A 14,805-nucleotide genomic window follows, 5' to 3' on the forward strand; every position below is an offset into this window, starting at 1 on the left:
AAATATCCTAGCTCGTAGATGGTAGCCCAATGTTTGGGATTCGCTCAAACATGGATTCGAATTATTCTTAATAGCTTATCAGTAGGCCATCTACCCGCGTAGCTATAGTAATAACTTGGTAGCTTTAGGATGTGATCCTCAAAATCACTCTACGACACGTAATATAGCAGACAGTGCCATATGGTCGCTTTTCTTATTCTTCCGCTTCATTACCCCGACCTCAACCCCGCACATGCATCGCCCAGTCGGCGCAGACAATCCCGAACCCTCCAATAATCGGTTCTCGTCTGGTCTTTCCCACGAGGACTGTGCTACTGCATTACCCCACACTTTACCCTTGCAAGAACCCCAGAGCTAATGAACTGACGTCAGGGATAGTGGGGGATCGTCCACCCCGGCTCCGCATCCCGAGTACATTGCCGCAACATATTTTCCGCAGAACGTGAATTTACTACTGGAACTTAGATGACGGCGCGCATGGACATTGCAAATAGCCAAATTTCTGTTTTGTGCCTTCTGAGTGACGGATTAGCCGGAGAACTGCCGTTTCTTCCTCCCGATCAAAATGGCGCCAGGAGTATATATAGCGCATAGGATGAACAAAGATGACGCAGAAGAGTCACTGGGCGCAGATAATCAGAGATCGCTCCCTTGAAGATGATTGACCCTCTCAGTTTGCTGGTCCTTTTTGGTGTAGCTGGCAGCAGCCAGCTCGCTTATGCATCGCCCGTGACGCAGAAAGCTGAGGCTACAAGGGCAACTTCATACTCCTACAGTTCTTTTACCTACACGCAGGTCACTTCAACTCGCTATGCTACTTCACTGAGTGCACCGCTGTCTTTTGCTACCCCATTCGCTCCAGCATTTAGCAAGGCGTCAACTCTGCTTCCCAGTAATGTGACCTATACAACATACTCCTTGCAGCCAAGCCAGACTCTCTCTCCAGACGGAGAATATGGCCAGAGTGCATATGCTGCATTGTGGGCCAACCTGTCGTATACTTCTGCGCCTCCAATCACAACTACCGTCTCCCCTACACCAGTACCCTCTAGCGAGCTGGTATACCCTCCAACTCTGTACAACAGAATTGACTATGCAGACCTGAAGCTCCCATCTGATTTTATTTGGGGCGTCGCAGCCAGCGCATGGCAGATCGAAGGAGGCCTCAAGCTCGAAGGCCGCGGCACATCTATCCTCGACACCATCGGTGCTATCCAGAGTGACGACAACTCCTCAGATGCCAACATCGCCGACCTAAGCTACTACATGTACAAACAGGACATTGCGCGACTAGCCGCCATAGGCATCCCATACCTCTCCTTCAGCATCTCCTGGCCACGCATCGTCCCTTTCGGCGTAGCCAACTCACCCGTCAACACCGAGGGACTCCAGCACTACGACGATGTGATTAACACCTGTCTTGAATACGGCATCACCCCTATCGTAACCCTAAACCATGTCGACTTCCCGACAGCCCAAGCAGCCGACTACTCCACCCTCACGGACAACTTCCTCTACTATGCGAAGCAAGTAATGACCCGCTACGCAGACCGGGTCCCCTACTGGGTGACCTTCAACGAGCCCAACATCGGCATCGGCACGAGCTTCACCTCTTACAACGACCTCACGCATGTCCTAACCGCACACGCGGCCGTCTACCACTGGTACAAAGAGGAACTGCAAGGCACGGGCCAAATTACCATGAAGTTCGCCAACAATCTCGGCGTTCCCCTGGATCCCTCCAACAGCAGCCACGTCGACGCCGCCCTCCGATACCAAGACTTCATCCTGGGAATTATGGCCAACCCATTATTCCTCGGCGAACAATACCCCTCGACTGTCCTCAACACGCCTAACCTTAACCTCACCCCACTCACCCAAACCCAACTCTCTACTATCAACAACACCGTCGACTTCTGGGCCTTCGATCCCTACGTCGCGCAATTCGCCCTCCCCCCTCCAGAAGGAATCTCCGCCTGCGCAGCCAACTCTTCCAACAGCGCCTGGCCCGAATGCGCCACCCTAACCATGATCCAATCCGACGGATGGCTGATGGGCGACATGTCTAATGCATATTCCTCCATCGCGCCACAGTACGTCCGCCAGCAACTAGGGTATGTCTGGAACACATTCAGGCCGTCAGGGATAGTGATCGCAGAGTTTGGATTCAACCCATTCGACGAATCGTTAAAGGAGGGCGATGCCCAGCGATATGATCTGGAACGTACGCTATATTACCAGGACTTCCTGGAGGAGATGCTGAAGGCGATTCACGAGGACGGAGTGAACGTGATTGGAACGCTGGCATGGAGTTATCTGGATAACAATGAGTTCGGGAGTTATGGGAACCAGTATGGAATGCAGAGTGTGAATCGCACGGATGGGACGTGGGAGAGGAGGTATAAGAGGAGTATTTTCGATTATGTGGATTTTTTCCACGAGCATGTTAGCAGTTAGATGGGGTTGCTCTCTTTTCAACCCGTTACGAGGAACTGAAAGGCAGTGAGGCAGGCAATGCCTCGTTAGATATAGAATAGAGGGGAGTGAGTTACCTCAATCGATAGAAGGCTACATTCAACGCTTGTGCGTGCTGCTCCCATGTTCAATGCTATTCAATTCTACCATGATGGTACATACATATTCCAAGCTCTCTTAAGAATCAAGTGGAACTAGTACACCATCCTACACACAATATCTCATCAAAACCATCTAATACTTTAATCCTCCACTCCACATACACCCCAGACGAAACAAACTGCTTCCATCAAGTTACTCAATTCCACCAAAAAGCAACTTACTAACCCAAGTAATCCTCTAACCACTACAGAAGCTACTACCGCGGTATATATAGATCATTCTAATAATAGTCCAACTTCCATCCCACCACCCATCAAATACCTATACCCCTCTATCTACTTTACCATCTAAATATAGCCACCAGCCCTTCAAATTAACCAAACCCACAACAGAAAATAAAGTCGCTGCCTAATATAAAAAAAAACCCCATCACAATCCCAAGTGCATCTCCCATTCCCCTCCCACCAATCGTATCCCCTAATCCTTAGTCCCGAAACCCATCACATCTTGGCATACAGCTTCCTCAGCTTGGCACGTCACAGCATCATCCAATGACTTTCCACAGATCATGGTATCTCCGTCCCGTGTGTTATTTTTGGTATCTTCTCGACTCTGTCAAGGTTATTTCTCTCTATGTTGTGTGGGAGGGATTGGGGGGTCTGAAGGGAGGTTGAGTTGGGCCCTGCAGGATCATGCCGAGGGCGGTTATTTTCCTTTGCTTTAGGTTGGGGGAAGGGTAAGGGTTTGAGTGTGTGGAACGGGCATGGAGATGGGGTATATATAAGGAAGGAAGGTGCTGAGGGGGGGATTCTTCACGGTTTTATCTTTTTTTCTTTTCTTTCTTTTTCTTTAACTTCGGTTTATTTGTCTTTCTTGAGTATAAGTTATACTCTAATTCTGGTTTCTACTATAAACTTACTTGTTGGATTCATGGATCTCTGGTATCTGCTTCGCTCATTACTTATTCTCATACTCTCATTCATTCTCATACTCGAGATATTATGTGCACCAGCAATGCGGGGGTATATGCCTCATTATGCACATGAAAACAAATCAATAACAGCAGGAACAACGACAACAAAGACATGATTCATATCCACCATTTCCCTCCCACTTTCTCTTCCTCAACGAATTCGGCTTATCCACCATCACAGTCGCTTGTGATGCTACATTACAGCTTCAACTCCCCCGGATACTCCTGCGACGGACTCTTCCCCTTATCTTCCGACACACTCATCATCACCTTCTTGGAGTACCCGACCTCATGAGTTCGGCCATCAGTATCCACAACTTGGAACCCGGAGCCGTACTGCGTGATCTGCTGCGGCTGCGAGTACATCTCCGGCGGCGGGTACTCGCTCCACGGATTCTCCGCCGCCATGGCCTTCCACTGGCGCAACTCTTCTTCTTCGCGCTCTTGACGATGCCACCAGCTGATCCCGAGCACACAGCCGATAGTCAAGATGAAGAGGAGAATAACGAACCCCATGAGCGGCAGGCCGATCAGTGTCGCCAATTTGTAGTTCACCCCACCGCCGCTGGGCGTGTCCAGCAGGTCGCTGGTGTAGGTAGGTAATTGTTCCTGGGCGAAGATTAAGGACGGGCTGATCGGGAAGGCCGTTTGAGATGGAACGGGGAAGTGGCAGTCATAGCGGAGGGCTTCGATGACTATTTCACATCAGGTTAGCCAGAGTTACGACGGCAGGAAACCCTGGAGAAACTCACAATTGGCCATGAGCACTTGTGTGCCGGTCAAATTATAGCAGAACTCGCAGGTCTCGATCTGATTATCGGCAAATGTGGAGGTGGAGCACCAGGCGCGAAGATTGATATCGTTCGGATTAAGCAATTCGAACTCGAGCGAGCTGCTCAGTCCTTGACAAGACACCAAGCATGGCGTCGAGACGCTGTCGACGCTAGCCGGGTAACCGTAGACACAGGCACTGAACGCATAGCGGAGGTTGTCTACAAAATTAGCAGATGAGCATTGAGATGCACATCGAGAAAGACTCACACAATCCCCAGTCCACGTCCGTCACCAATCCACTCGGATCAGTGTAGGTGCTGTTGAGCGCACACGAGACGCAATCCTTGAAGTTCTTGCCAGTCGTGGTGTCGTTGTAGGCCGAGTCCATGCAGACAATTTCCGAAGTGGTGGTGTTGGTGGGGTCGTTACAGACGTCCCAGCATGGGGAACCTTCGCTCACGTACAACGCAGTCGCCGGGGGCGCGACCTGGCTGACGAGCAGAAACGACGCCGCAGCGGCTGCCGCTGCCCATCTCGATGTAGATCTGGGGCTTAGACCCCAAGAGCCGAGCATCTTGGTATTTGCTTGGGTTTAAATCGAGCGTCGGAGACGGCACGATAACCTCGCCAAAGCTACCGTTTTATCTTACGGCCAAACGAGGGTAAGCTGGGGACAGTGCGGTCGACAGAGCCCGCGCCGAGAGCACCGCGCAGCAAGAGGCAGAGAGGGAGCACAGCCAGGAGAGACTCGATGGGGAAAGCGAGGGTAGAAATGTGAAGGTGAATCAGTCCCAACCTAGATAGATCGTCGGTTAAACGGCAGGATCGGTGCCATGGTGGATTGATAAAGCAGACGGCCGAGGAGGGGAGGCACCGTTCCGTGCCGGATTGGCAGACATGCTTGCCTCTTGGATGGGGTGAGGAAGATCCAACGAGTGCAATGAGGAGCAGTAGGCCGGGCGCTTCGAGGGCCTCTCAGAAGCAGCGAAGGCGGGTTGTCTCTGAGGGAGGTGTGACGGTGATTGTGACGGCCAGTGCAGCAACTCCTGCCGCTGCCAGGATGCCCGTTCATTGGCGGCTAGTAGCAGGGAGCTGCAGGCAAGCCGTGGATGTGATGCGCCGTGATGGCCGCAGATTGGCGGCGAGCGCTGACCTGCTCGCGGGGTCCGGCGCTTGCTCGCGCCTCCGCATTGGCCCAGAACGACTGCCTGCTTGCCCATCACATCCACCCGCACTAATTAGCATCCCTGCTCATCTTGGATCATTGCTGGCCAATGGATCCGTCAACCCCTCCTGCGCTGATCGCCCTAACTTATTGGCGCTTCGAGAGGAGTTTTGCTGCCGCTGTTGGGACGTAGACACACTAAATCCATAGATTGGGGTCAAGATGATCGCCTCTGTCACCCACGGCGACACGCCAACATACTATCTGCGAATAGTTATCACGCCATAAACGGACTTTCCAACAATTTGATCAACCCCCCCAAAAAGTAACGAGAAAAAAGTCGACAAGAAGGAACCAAAAGCAAGACAAGAGAATCAAGGAAAACGCCTCCCGAACGGAATGAGACGCCACAATGCATGCAGGTTAAATCTTTTGCCCTCTCACGGCTGAATTAAGAATCCCATCCACCCAAACAATATAGCCACCCGGCGTAGCTCGGGCGTGACTGCCATCCCCAAACTGAAAGCAAGCATGCACGCAAATGATATACGAAGTATCAAAAAACAAACAGAAAGCCTCCCATGGGTCCTGCCCCAGATTCCGGTAGTTACCCGTACAATTCATCATACGACGGCACCATTTCAGGTTGTGTCGGTAGACTCAGCGGCTCGGGCTTGGGGCGCCGTATTGATTTTCGATCATGCTGCGTAGACAAACGGTGCCCCTGCGGTCGCTGGTCGTCCGATGGATTCGACGGCACCGAGGAGGTGTAGCTCGTATGCTTCGAACCGGCCGTTCCAGGTCCAGACATCGGAGGCTCCATCGTGTGGCTCTGAGCACTGTGCCGGCTACGCATGCGAGATGTTACCGACAAAGGAGGCGATTTCGATGCATGGGAATAGGCGTCTGCTTCTTCTTTTTCGGCTGGATTTCGGTCGCGGGAGACATTGAGAGGGGCGGGCACAGCCACGTCGTCCTCGTCTCCAGAGGACTCGTCTGAACAAGATGCATGGTCGCATTCACGGGGAGAATCGAGGGCCTGCGACAGGCCGATTGGAGGGCTCTGCTGTTGATTTTTCCTCCGCATTCGACTAACTCGTGCATCATAGTGGCCGGTAGGAATCGTCATGGCTGAATCCACGGATGGCGCCCGCACATTGGCATCCCCAATGCGGCTGTAACTCCCCAGGCGCGGCGCGGTGGCGGACCGATTGAGTTCCAAAGAACCATGCCGTCGCTCGTGGTCGGGAGAGGCTGAAGTTGCGCCGGTAGAAGACTGATCCCATTGACTCCAGGACCCACCGTTGGGATAGGTGATGGAGACATCCCCCCATCGCGAGTGCAGCTCTGAGGATAACTTTCGCTTGCGTCGTAATTTCTGGATGATAGCCGTCATCGTCACAAGAGCGCCCTTTCTTAATGTAGTCGAGCTGGAGCACCCGGGCCCGCGTCAGCATCGACCGCACAGGTCCCTTCCAAGAACTCGGAGGAAAAACTAGGTTAAGAAGGATCAAGTCCAACCACGGTACCTTAAAATGTAAGGGCCCGCCGTCTACGGGTTCGATTTACGTCGGGTGCCTCTGCTTCAGAGGCCCCCACGACCCGGTCCCGAAGCTGCCTAGAACAGGAAAGTGAGATAGGAACAGGGACCAGACAGCCACCGAGGGACTGGCATGGAAAAGTGTAAACGGGGGGTTGAGCACCGAAAACTGCAATCCATCGGCCGAAAGCCGGCTGCATATCGCCCACAGGATGGCAGAAGAAAGACCCTTTCAGGGACCAACGCTGGATTCCTTCAGGGAACGTCCTTCAGTGCAAAGAGGGATGGGCATCGGAGCTTAGCGAGCGGGACGGACGGTGAAAGGCGAGCAGACACATCTTGAACCCGACAGAATGGTTCACCCTCCATCACAGCGGACTTTTTGTCGCCCTGGGTGGGGAGGCCTGTCGGGCGTACGCGGCCAGTGGATGAAGTCTCAGTCAACCGGAGGGGGATCGCCCTTTTTCTTGTAAGCGGGATAGTGATTCCGACGCATTGACTGGTCATGGGGAGCCTCTGGAGCAGGGAGCAGAGCCGGTCCGCGTGCCTGGAGATGGTAAAAGAGGGGAGAGCATGTCGGGAGAATAGCTGAGCGGCGCAGTCAACTTGCAGGCAACGTGCAGCCAGCCTACCGAAGGGAGCTGCTAACAGACTCCGGGAAGTTGGCGGCATCCAACCACAGTCGCAGCTGATAGTCCCCCCTTGGCGTGGTCCATCCAGCGGCTGCGAGAGTGATGGAATGGGTGTGACACAAGGCAATCCTTGTTCGAGGAGATGAATGGACCTCTCAGCGGCTACGAGGATGGGCGAGATCCCTGATGATGGAGGGAGGGAGCGTGATGAGGAATGCCACTAGTTGTCGTAGTAGCAGTGATAGCAGCAGCTAGCCTCAAGTCGTCAGCTCGACTGCCGCACCCAACTCCGACGTAGCATTGGTAACTGGGGGGTTGGAGGTCGGAAGATTGATTGGCACAGAAGCTTCGATGGGAACCAGGGTCTGGAGGAGGAAAAGAGGGGAAGCAGCAGCGACAATCACCGGTTGATCGTCGCGGTTGGGCCCGAACCACCCGTCGAGCTTATCTACGCGCCGTGATGGAGACGGCGCGCGAGGGCCAGCGTAGTGGTCACTTGTCACTTGTCACCGTGCAGCAGTCGAGTCCGGCCGATTGTCTAGCTGCAGTAGAGTGAGACATGAGGGGGGAGAAGATGGTGGGAAAGTTGTGGATTTGAAGAGAAGGAGGAGGTGGTGGTGGTGTTGGTGGAAGAAAGAGAGAGAAGATGGAGAGGAAGAGGGAGGGAGGGGGTCCCCAGTGGCTTGCCGCCTTCGGGCTCTTCCACGCTTAATTGTTTGGAAGTCACTCATCAACCTTCCTTGGCCCATCACACCATGCTGGGCACAGTAATTTAGGCCGGAGATATGTAGGTGATGAAGAAAGTGATTGTGGTTGGGTGGAGCGGGGGTCCATCCTGGTCCAACTCATCCAGTATGAGGGGAGGAGAGAGGTGACTTGCAATAAAGATACAATAGAAGGACAGACAGAGAGGAAAAGTAAATAGTAGACACGTACCTGAGGCATTCATATCATATCTCTTTTAGTCTTCGATCGATACCTTCATCCCAACTTTAATCTGCAATCATCATCATTGTCGTCGTTATCATCATCATCATCATCATCAAAGCCATAACCCAAGCAACCTTAACACCCAACAGCACCAACCAGGACTCCAAACACCCGCCATAGAAACATAAGAAAGACCACGACTATATCAGCCTACCCAAAGTTCGTCACCAATCGTGACAACACTGGTCTAGGTCGCTGAATCGATTGACCTTCCTCCACTTCACCAACCTGTCTGTTGGCCGGCACATCCAGCCTCTCCTCAACAGCAAAGCTAAAAGCATTCGAGTCCCTATCTGGCACTCTCCTCTGAGGCTCTATCCCCAATCCCGACATCCGATACATACTAGCCGTGACCCCAGGATACGGCACCGCGATGCCCACCATGCCATCAACCCCATGGTACCGGGAAGGGTCATACACAGGAAGAGGCTGATACGCTGGCGGGGGATCCTCAATGACCCTCTGCTGAGGTTGATGTTGCTGTTGATCAAGACATGAGAAAGGTTCCTGATGGGTCGATGAGGTGATCTCAAGCGGGTATTCGGGAGTATGAGGCTTGCTCCCTTCCAAGTCAGGATGATACTGATAGTACCCGGTAGTGGACTGGGACAGGTGATGGGCGAGCAAGCGTTGCTGCTGACGGCGATGACGGCGTTCGTTGATCCGCTTCTTGCATCGGATGAGAAGAATAGCGCTGATGACTGGCAGGACAGAGTGAAATGAGATGCTGTCGAGCCCCAACGCTCATGGTAGAAGCAGCCAATAAGGATAGATGAGAGTGACAACATACTCATGACCACTGCTACTCCTCCGAATACCACGCCAATGATCATTTGGTCCCGACCGGACGCGGAGGACTCCACGGATGATGATGAGTCTTGTCGAGGATATCCATCACGAGGGAGGATCATCGTGCATATCCCTTGGTGGATATGACAGATGGAAGGGAGTGAGTGGAGTGGACAACAGATTGGATGACGACTTGCTTGCTTGCTTGAAGCACCAACACAGCTCAACGATGAAACAGCACACCAGGAAAACGAAACAAAACAGAATGCAGACCAATCCACCAGGAGGACCAGAGAACCCTCCGACTTAAAATACTGTTCAAACTCACCAGTCAATCCCAGCCTGGCGCTGGAGAGGTGCCGTTCCCCGCTCGGCAGCTATTTTAATCTCACCGAACCTGTCACTCAACCAGGAACTGGCACATCAGAACTCGTGGAGATGAACAAACAAGCAAAACCAAGCCAAAAATAGCATCTGTGATAAGGTATGAGCGGGATCCATTGGATGAGAGACGTGGAGTCGCGGTGCCTGAGCGCTTGGAGGGAGTATGTTTTGAGGGCGCTTATTCGCGATGAGGGTCCGGGAGGGGACGAAAATAGCATATCCTATCTGTAGCTAATTCTGTAGGGCTAGCCTGACTTAAAATAGACACATATCTCCATCGTTCATATACCAACCTCCCAATTCCTACTATTCTCTCGCAAAACAAAGAGAGAGAAAAGGAAAATCTACTCCGCAAAAGGCCTATAAACCAACAACCCGCCCTCGGTCTCAAAACTGACCTCAACCCCAGCACCCACAAAATAAACCCACCCTTCCCTCAGCTCAAACTTCTTCTCCTCACCCTTCACCTCCATCCACCCATTTCCCCTTACAACCACCAGCAAACTCACTCCCCCAATCCCCCGATGCACCTCCTTCTCCCCCTTCCCCAACCTCACCCCCAGCACCGAGAACTCCGAAAACGGCGGCTCATAAACCTCCGTCTTCCAACAACCACCAACATCACTTTTCTTCGTCCTCAAAAGCGCACTCTCCACATCATGCGGCTTGAAACTCAACGCTCCCGTAAACAAATCCACATCATCGCTCTCCGCCTTGGGACAAAATCCCGTATTAATGACATTATCCGACCTGGCCATGCACTCCATGATATCTCCGGTAAGGTACGCATGCATACTATCCGCAGGGACACAAACTGCTTCCCCGGGCCCCAGGGTCATGTAATTCATAAGAATCGTGGCAACAAGACTACCATTATCGGTCTCCGGGTACATCTTCTTCAATCGAGTGAGTAGACCTGGAATGTATCGCTGATTCGGGCCGAATTGGGCCTCCGGGATAGTGAGCAGGGAGGAGATGGTTTCGGAGACGAGCAGCGGGGGAAGGGTGAGTAGGATGCGCGAGATTTCGCGGAGAAGGGAATCGTCGAAGGTAGGGGCGTTGGTTTCTGTGGGGAGGAAGCGTTGGAGGGGGGCGAGTTTGAATAGGTTTTCGATCTCGTGCAGGGGCTTGAAGCCGACGAAGAGCTCGAAGTTGGAGAGCGCGATGGCGATTTCGGGCTTGTGGTTGGGGTCGGAATATTTTTCTGGGTTGGATTTGTGGAGTTGTTCGGCGAGGGTTTTGTCAGGGTGAATTTGGAGAGGGAGAGCTTTTTGGAAGGAGAGGATCTTTAATTGTACAAAAATTTGCCGTTAGTATTCATCTGGATTGTGGGATGGGGGTAGTATAGGGTAGGAATGTACCTTAGGGAGAAACGGCACCTCCGCACCCCATTTCTTGTATCCTTCGCCGGTGACCTCGGGGTGCTTTTGGAGATACTCGCTTAGGAGTTCACCTGTGGCCAGGATACGCGATGGGACGGTGGGATATGTGCCCATCCACATCTGTAGTCACAGCTAATTAGTCTCGTTTTTTTATGAGAATAAGGTGGGTAAAGGGACATACCTCCGAATAATGCTGATCATTCTCCAATTCCAACGCACCGGGCGTCTTGGAGCATAGAACACCAGCTAAGGAGTCTTTGCCTTTCTTACCCCAGGGATCATTCTATTAATGTCAGTAAATTGCGCAAATTTAGGGGGTTTAATGTGATAAATGGATGCATACCTTGATCCCGCACTTGAGCTGAAATACCGAGGCTGTCATAGCGATGATGATGGAAATCAATTGATATATCCTATTCTCTGAAAGAAACTCAATACTCCATTTAGGCGAAGAACAAGACCTTATAAAGGTATACAGATATTTTACTGATATCGGAGTCATATGTTGACTGCGTGAACATGGCGTCATGGACTGCGGTGGAATGGCCGGATGGGATGGCGTCATGCCCTGATCACTACTGCCATGCCCTGATGGTCTCGCCCTGGTCCGGGAAGCCTTCCGACGAGTGATGGGAGTTTAATTTTGCCTTATTATCTGATCTGCAGATGCGGTATTCTAACTACTTTGTGATTTCAAGTCCTAGAATTATATAAGACATAAAAGTTCCTGAGGATTTGATTACCAAGTAGTGGTGGTGAGAGCGGCCCGTCAAGTTGACGTCAGTTGAGTAAGTGAAATGTTACTTAGCGACTGTGACTGCAACGTTGTCAGTGTTAGTAATCTAGAGTAATACTACGAAGTACTAAGTTCTAAAAGTAGTTATTGATAGTTAAAGATCAGTGTTAACCATCATAATATAAGGATTATTATATTTAACCGTCCAAAGGTAACCATATGTTGCTCAGAACCCCGCCAACGCCATACTAATATATGCAAATATGTCCAAGTCCACATCACGGCCGTCACACATAAAATAATGCATCGCTAACCCGTTTCACATCACAACAACAAAAACACTAATTATCCATAAATATCATCTGCATCTGGCACCATTGCCGTCGTCAAGTTCCTCCCAGATCGGCCCCGCTTCTCCGTGGACGCCACGCTGCGGCCCAACGCCGGACTGCCCCGTCGACTACTAGTAGCAGCACTATAGTAATCCACACTGCTTCGATCTCGTCGCGTAGATAGAGGCCGTGCATACCGCTCTCTTCTCTCCTCATAGTACTCATCATCATAGCAATCCTCCGCAGCATCGGGATACCGACGATGACTCCGCTGCGTACCCTCACTCGGACAACTACTCTGCACACTATCCCGCTGACTCGACCAGCGACGCGAGGTCGCCAGTCCGAGTTCCTCAGCGTACTGTGGTGCAGTAGGGATGTACTTGAATCGTGGAGAGTGCTGGCTTTGCCGAGAGGCCTTCTCAGCCATCTCAGTGGGATAATCTTGCTGGATGGGTCGGTAGGTGAACTGAGACACCCGTCTTTCTGCTTTGGTTTGGCGGTCGGTGGGGGTGTTGTTCTCTTTAGGGTAGTCGGGGGTGGGCTTGGAGCGGGAGCTGATGCGCATGGAGAGACGGCGCGGGTTTAGCGCCTTGACGGAGAATGTGCTGGTTTGGGTGGACTCGTGATGATCGTCGACAGGAGTATCCTGTCCTCGACTCAGGACTTCGTAGGCGGGTCGTCGGCGGTCTGATGATCGGTGGGGGTTGTCACGCTGGTTCCAGGAACCTTCAGTGAGAACGGTGATGCCCACGTCGCCCCATCGTTCATGCAGCCGCTTGTGGGATCCGTTTTTACGGAATCGACCGAGGGGGCCACTGACTATACTGGCCATGATGGGTGGTGGGAGGTGGAGTGATGGAGGATGATTGGATGGGGGGACACAACTCTCAGCCCTAAAATAGCTGAATATGACACATGACAGTGGCAGAGAACAAGCACTCTCGAGTGGAGGCTTGTACCCCAGACGCTCCAACGGTTGGCCTGGTAGCTGGGGACTAGGCAGGGTAAGGTGCAGAGACAGTGCTGACAGATGCACGTCCAGCCAGGGAAGAGAATATAGGACGAGGTGATTGGAGGAGAAACAGCAAAAGGTAAAATGGAAGTTGAGTTAATTAGTATAGTATAAGAGGCAAGACGCAACAACCTCGCCAAGCACAGACCATATCAAGATACTTTGTGGAAAGAATCGAAAGTAAGGCTTTCTCCAAGGCTCTCTAAGGCTGCCAGTCTGGTTCTAAGACAGCCTCGTCTGAACATGGCGGATGGTCCATATAAAAGCCTTGCACGAGCAGGGGGCCACGATGGTGATACCTTTCTTGTTCCACAATCGATATCAAAACGCATCATGCATGTTCATTTGTTTATTGCCAAGTTTAGAAGCACCCTCCATGCCCATCACCCGCATCATGGCTGTCTCATCGTGGATTAGCCGCCCGGGGTGACGGATGGGCGCTTTAGCCAAGGGTTCGACTGGAGGGATCGCCCGGCGGGTGGAAAAGGAATGCCACTGATAGGCTGACTAGATGCTATGATCTATTTTCAGATCACCGGTTTACCGTCCTAATTAACCGCCCTGCTTCGGGGAGAGAATGATGGTTAATGCGGACGGATTTAGAAGCACTAGTCGGTCACTTGCAGCAGCGTCGCGCCCGGGAACCCCTCCTTTGGCCCTGAAACCACTCACACTGTGTTCCATCTGGCTGGGAGGCCACTTCATCCCATCCGGCGTTTCATCTGGTCTGTAGGTAGGGTTGGGAGCCAATGGCAGATAGTGCTCCCTTGTGATCTTCTATTTTTGGAGCTGAACTCGATGATGGTGTGATAGAGCCTGCTACTATGCTTTTACTAAGCTATGCGGGGTTTCAACTTGTGAAGTATTAACCTGGAATAAATTGTTAAGTAGTGCAAGATTCTAACAGGTCATGACATTTATAGCGATATGCAGCTATACTATTTGGAGGAAGAGTCCGTTATATGACCAAATAGTGAAGACTTGGCAAGTGTAGGGTGTAGCTAAATAACTCGATTTAACTTTTTCTATAGGCCATTACCCTTTATTTGCTCTCTTTATTTCCACGAGGCTATAACACATAGGTTATCGGCAACCGCAATTATTCAGTCTGAAGATCACAATTTTCCGAAATAAAGTAGGGAATTGAACATAATTTTCCAGAGCGCGGAAGCAGGAAGTGTGCCTAGTAAGATATCTTGATAATTCATGGATCTGACGAGCCATTAGAAAGAAAAGAAAAGAGAAAGCTCAATAATATTTCCAAGGGAGAACAGTCCATGAAAGCCTGTTCCACCTATACAATCAGATATACTAGACAGCATGCAAAAGTGAAAGAAATGTTTCATCACCTGCGCTTCTTGACGTTTCCTAGGTATATTCCCTAGAGTTAAGTACAGCGCTAAGCGTGTCAACCACTGGGGGGCAAGACTGGCTCCTAACATCTTAAACACCAGGTTTGACCGGCTCCCCGCCACAATCCCCATGAGATCATTAAGAAACCGCATTATCACATTCA

At 51.6% G+C, this 14,805-nt stretch overlaps 7 protein-coding genes across 7 annotated transcripts; 2 read left to right on the top strand and 5 right to left on the bottom strand.

The window, feature by feature from the left end:
* Positions 1 to 657: 657 nt before the first annotated feature.
* BDQ94DRAFT_165265 (glycoside hydrolase superfamily) lies at positions 658 to 2,457 on the top strand (the record flags this gene model as incomplete). The annotated part of the gene is made up of 1 exon (XM_026770258.1): positions 658 to 2,457. One exon carries the CDS (start codon positions 658 to 660, stop codon positions 2,455 to 2,457), a length of 1,800 nt encoding a protein of 599 aa, XP_026632579.1.
* A 944-nt stretch (positions 2,458 to 3,401) lies between these two features.
* On the bottom strand, positions 3,402 to 5,560 carry BDQ94DRAFT_133265 (uncharacterized protein). Its single transcript, XM_026764232.1, has 3 exons — positions 4,592 to 5,560; positions 4,303 to 4,542; positions 3,402 to 4,245 (listed from the first exon to the last, which is right to left on the bottom strand). The coding sequence occupies exons 1-3, from the start codon at positions 4,896 to 4,898 to the stop codon at positions 3,749 to 3,751; spliced, it is 1,044 nt and encodes a 347-aa protein (XP_026632580.1). The 5' UTR covers positions 4,899 to 5,560; the 3' UTR covers positions 3,402 to 3,748.
* Positions 5,082 to 5,898, top strand: BDQ94DRAFT_6502 (uncharacterized protein). Its single transcript, XM_026776255.1, has one exon. It carries the CDS (start codon positions 5,265 to 5,267, stop codon positions 5,697 to 5,699), a length of 435 nt encoding a protein of 144 aa, XP_026632581.1. The 5' UTR covers positions 5,082 to 5,264; the 3' UTR covers positions 5,700 to 5,898.
* Positions 5,898 to 7,134, bottom strand: BDQ94DRAFT_6510 (uncharacterized protein). Its single transcript, XM_026776256.1, has 2 exons — positions 7,019 to 7,134; positions 5,898 to 6,919 (listed from the first exon to the last, which is right to left on the bottom strand). Exon 2 carries the CDS (start codon positions 6,883 to 6,885, stop codon positions 6,097 to 6,099), a length of 789 nt encoding a protein of 262 aa, XP_026632582.1. The 5' UTR covers positions 6,886 to 6,919; positions 7,019 to 7,134; the 3' UTR covers positions 5,898 to 6,096.
* A 1,501-nt stretch (positions 7,135 to 8,635) lies between these two features.
* BDQ94DRAFT_133268 (uncharacterized protein) lies at positions 8,636 to 9,998 on the bottom strand. The gene is made up of 2 exons (XM_026764233.1): positions 9,442 to 9,998; positions 8,636 to 9,352 (listed from the first exon to the last, which is right to left on the bottom strand). The coding sequence occupies exons 1-2, from the start codon at positions 9,560 to 9,562 to the stop codon at positions 8,802 to 8,804; spliced, it is 672 nt and encodes a 223-aa protein (XP_026632583.1). The 5' UTR covers positions 9,563 to 9,998; the 3' UTR covers positions 8,636 to 8,801.
* A 170-nt stretch (positions 9,999 to 10,168) lies between these two features.
* On the bottom strand, positions 10,169 to 11,588 carry BDQ94DRAFT_165269 (mannose-6-phosphate isomerase, class I; the record flags this gene model as incomplete). The annotated part of the gene is made up of 4 exons (XM_026770259.1): positions 10,169 to 11,110; positions 11,186 to 11,326; positions 11,388 to 11,489; positions 11,550 to 11,588. 4 exons carry the CDS (start codon positions 11,586 to 11,588, stop codon positions 10,169 to 10,171), a joined length of 1,224 nt encoding a protein of 407 aa, XP_026632584.1.
* Positions 11,589 to 12,287: 699 nt separating this feature from the next.
* On the bottom strand, positions 12,288 to 13,109 carry BDQ94DRAFT_165270 (uncharacterized protein; the record flags this gene model as incomplete). Its single annotated transcript, XM_026770260.1, has 1 exon — positions 12,288 to 13,109. The coding sequence occupies one exon, from the start codon at positions 13,107 to 13,109 to the stop codon at positions 12,288 to 12,290; it is 822 nt and encodes a 273-aa protein (XP_026632585.1).
* Positions 13,110 to 14,805: the final 1,696 nt, after the last annotated feature.

The sequence above is a fragment of the Aspergillus welwitschiae genome (genome assembly GCF_003344945.1).
Source record: "Aspergillus welwitschiae strain CBS 139.54b unplaced genomic scaffold BDQ94scaffold_1, whole genome shotgun sequence".
NCBI classification, from domain to species: Eukaryota; Fungi; Ascomycota; class Eurotiomycetes; order Eurotiales; family Aspergillaceae; genus Aspergillus; species Aspergillus welwitschiae.

Excerpts from the sequence above, each read along its gene's own strand:
- BDQ94DRAFT_133265 (XM_026764232.1), bottom strand. The coding sequence starts at position 4,898 with ATGCTCGGCTCTTGGGGTCTAAGCCCCAGATCTACATCGAGATGGGCA. Across the intron at positions 4,543-4,591 it reads GGACGTGGACTGGGGATTGT|ACAACCTCCGCTATGCGTTC; the intron begins GTGAGTCTTTCT and ends CTAATTTTGTAG. Across the intron at positions 4,246-4,302 it reads ACAAGTGCTCATGGCCAATT|TCATCGAAGCCCTCCGCTAT; the intron begins GTGAGTTTCTCC and ends GATGTGAAATAG.
- BDQ94DRAFT_6502 (XM_026776255.1), top strand. The coding sequence starts at position 5,265 with ATGAGGAGCAGTAGGCCGGGCGCTTCGAGGGCCTCTCAGAAGCAGCGA.
- BDQ94DRAFT_6510 (XM_026776256.1), bottom strand. The coding sequence starts at position 6,885 with ATGACGGCTATCATCCAGAAATTACGACGCAAGCGAAAGTTATCCTCA.
- BDQ94DRAFT_133268 (XM_026764233.1), bottom strand. The coding sequence starts at position 9,562 with ATGATCCTCCCTCGTGATGGATATCCTCGACAAGACTCATCATCATCC. Across the intron at positions 9,353-9,441 it reads AGGAGTAGCAGTGGTCATGA|TCATCAGCGCTATTCTTCTC; the intron begins GTATGTTGTCAC and ends CTGTCCTGCCAG.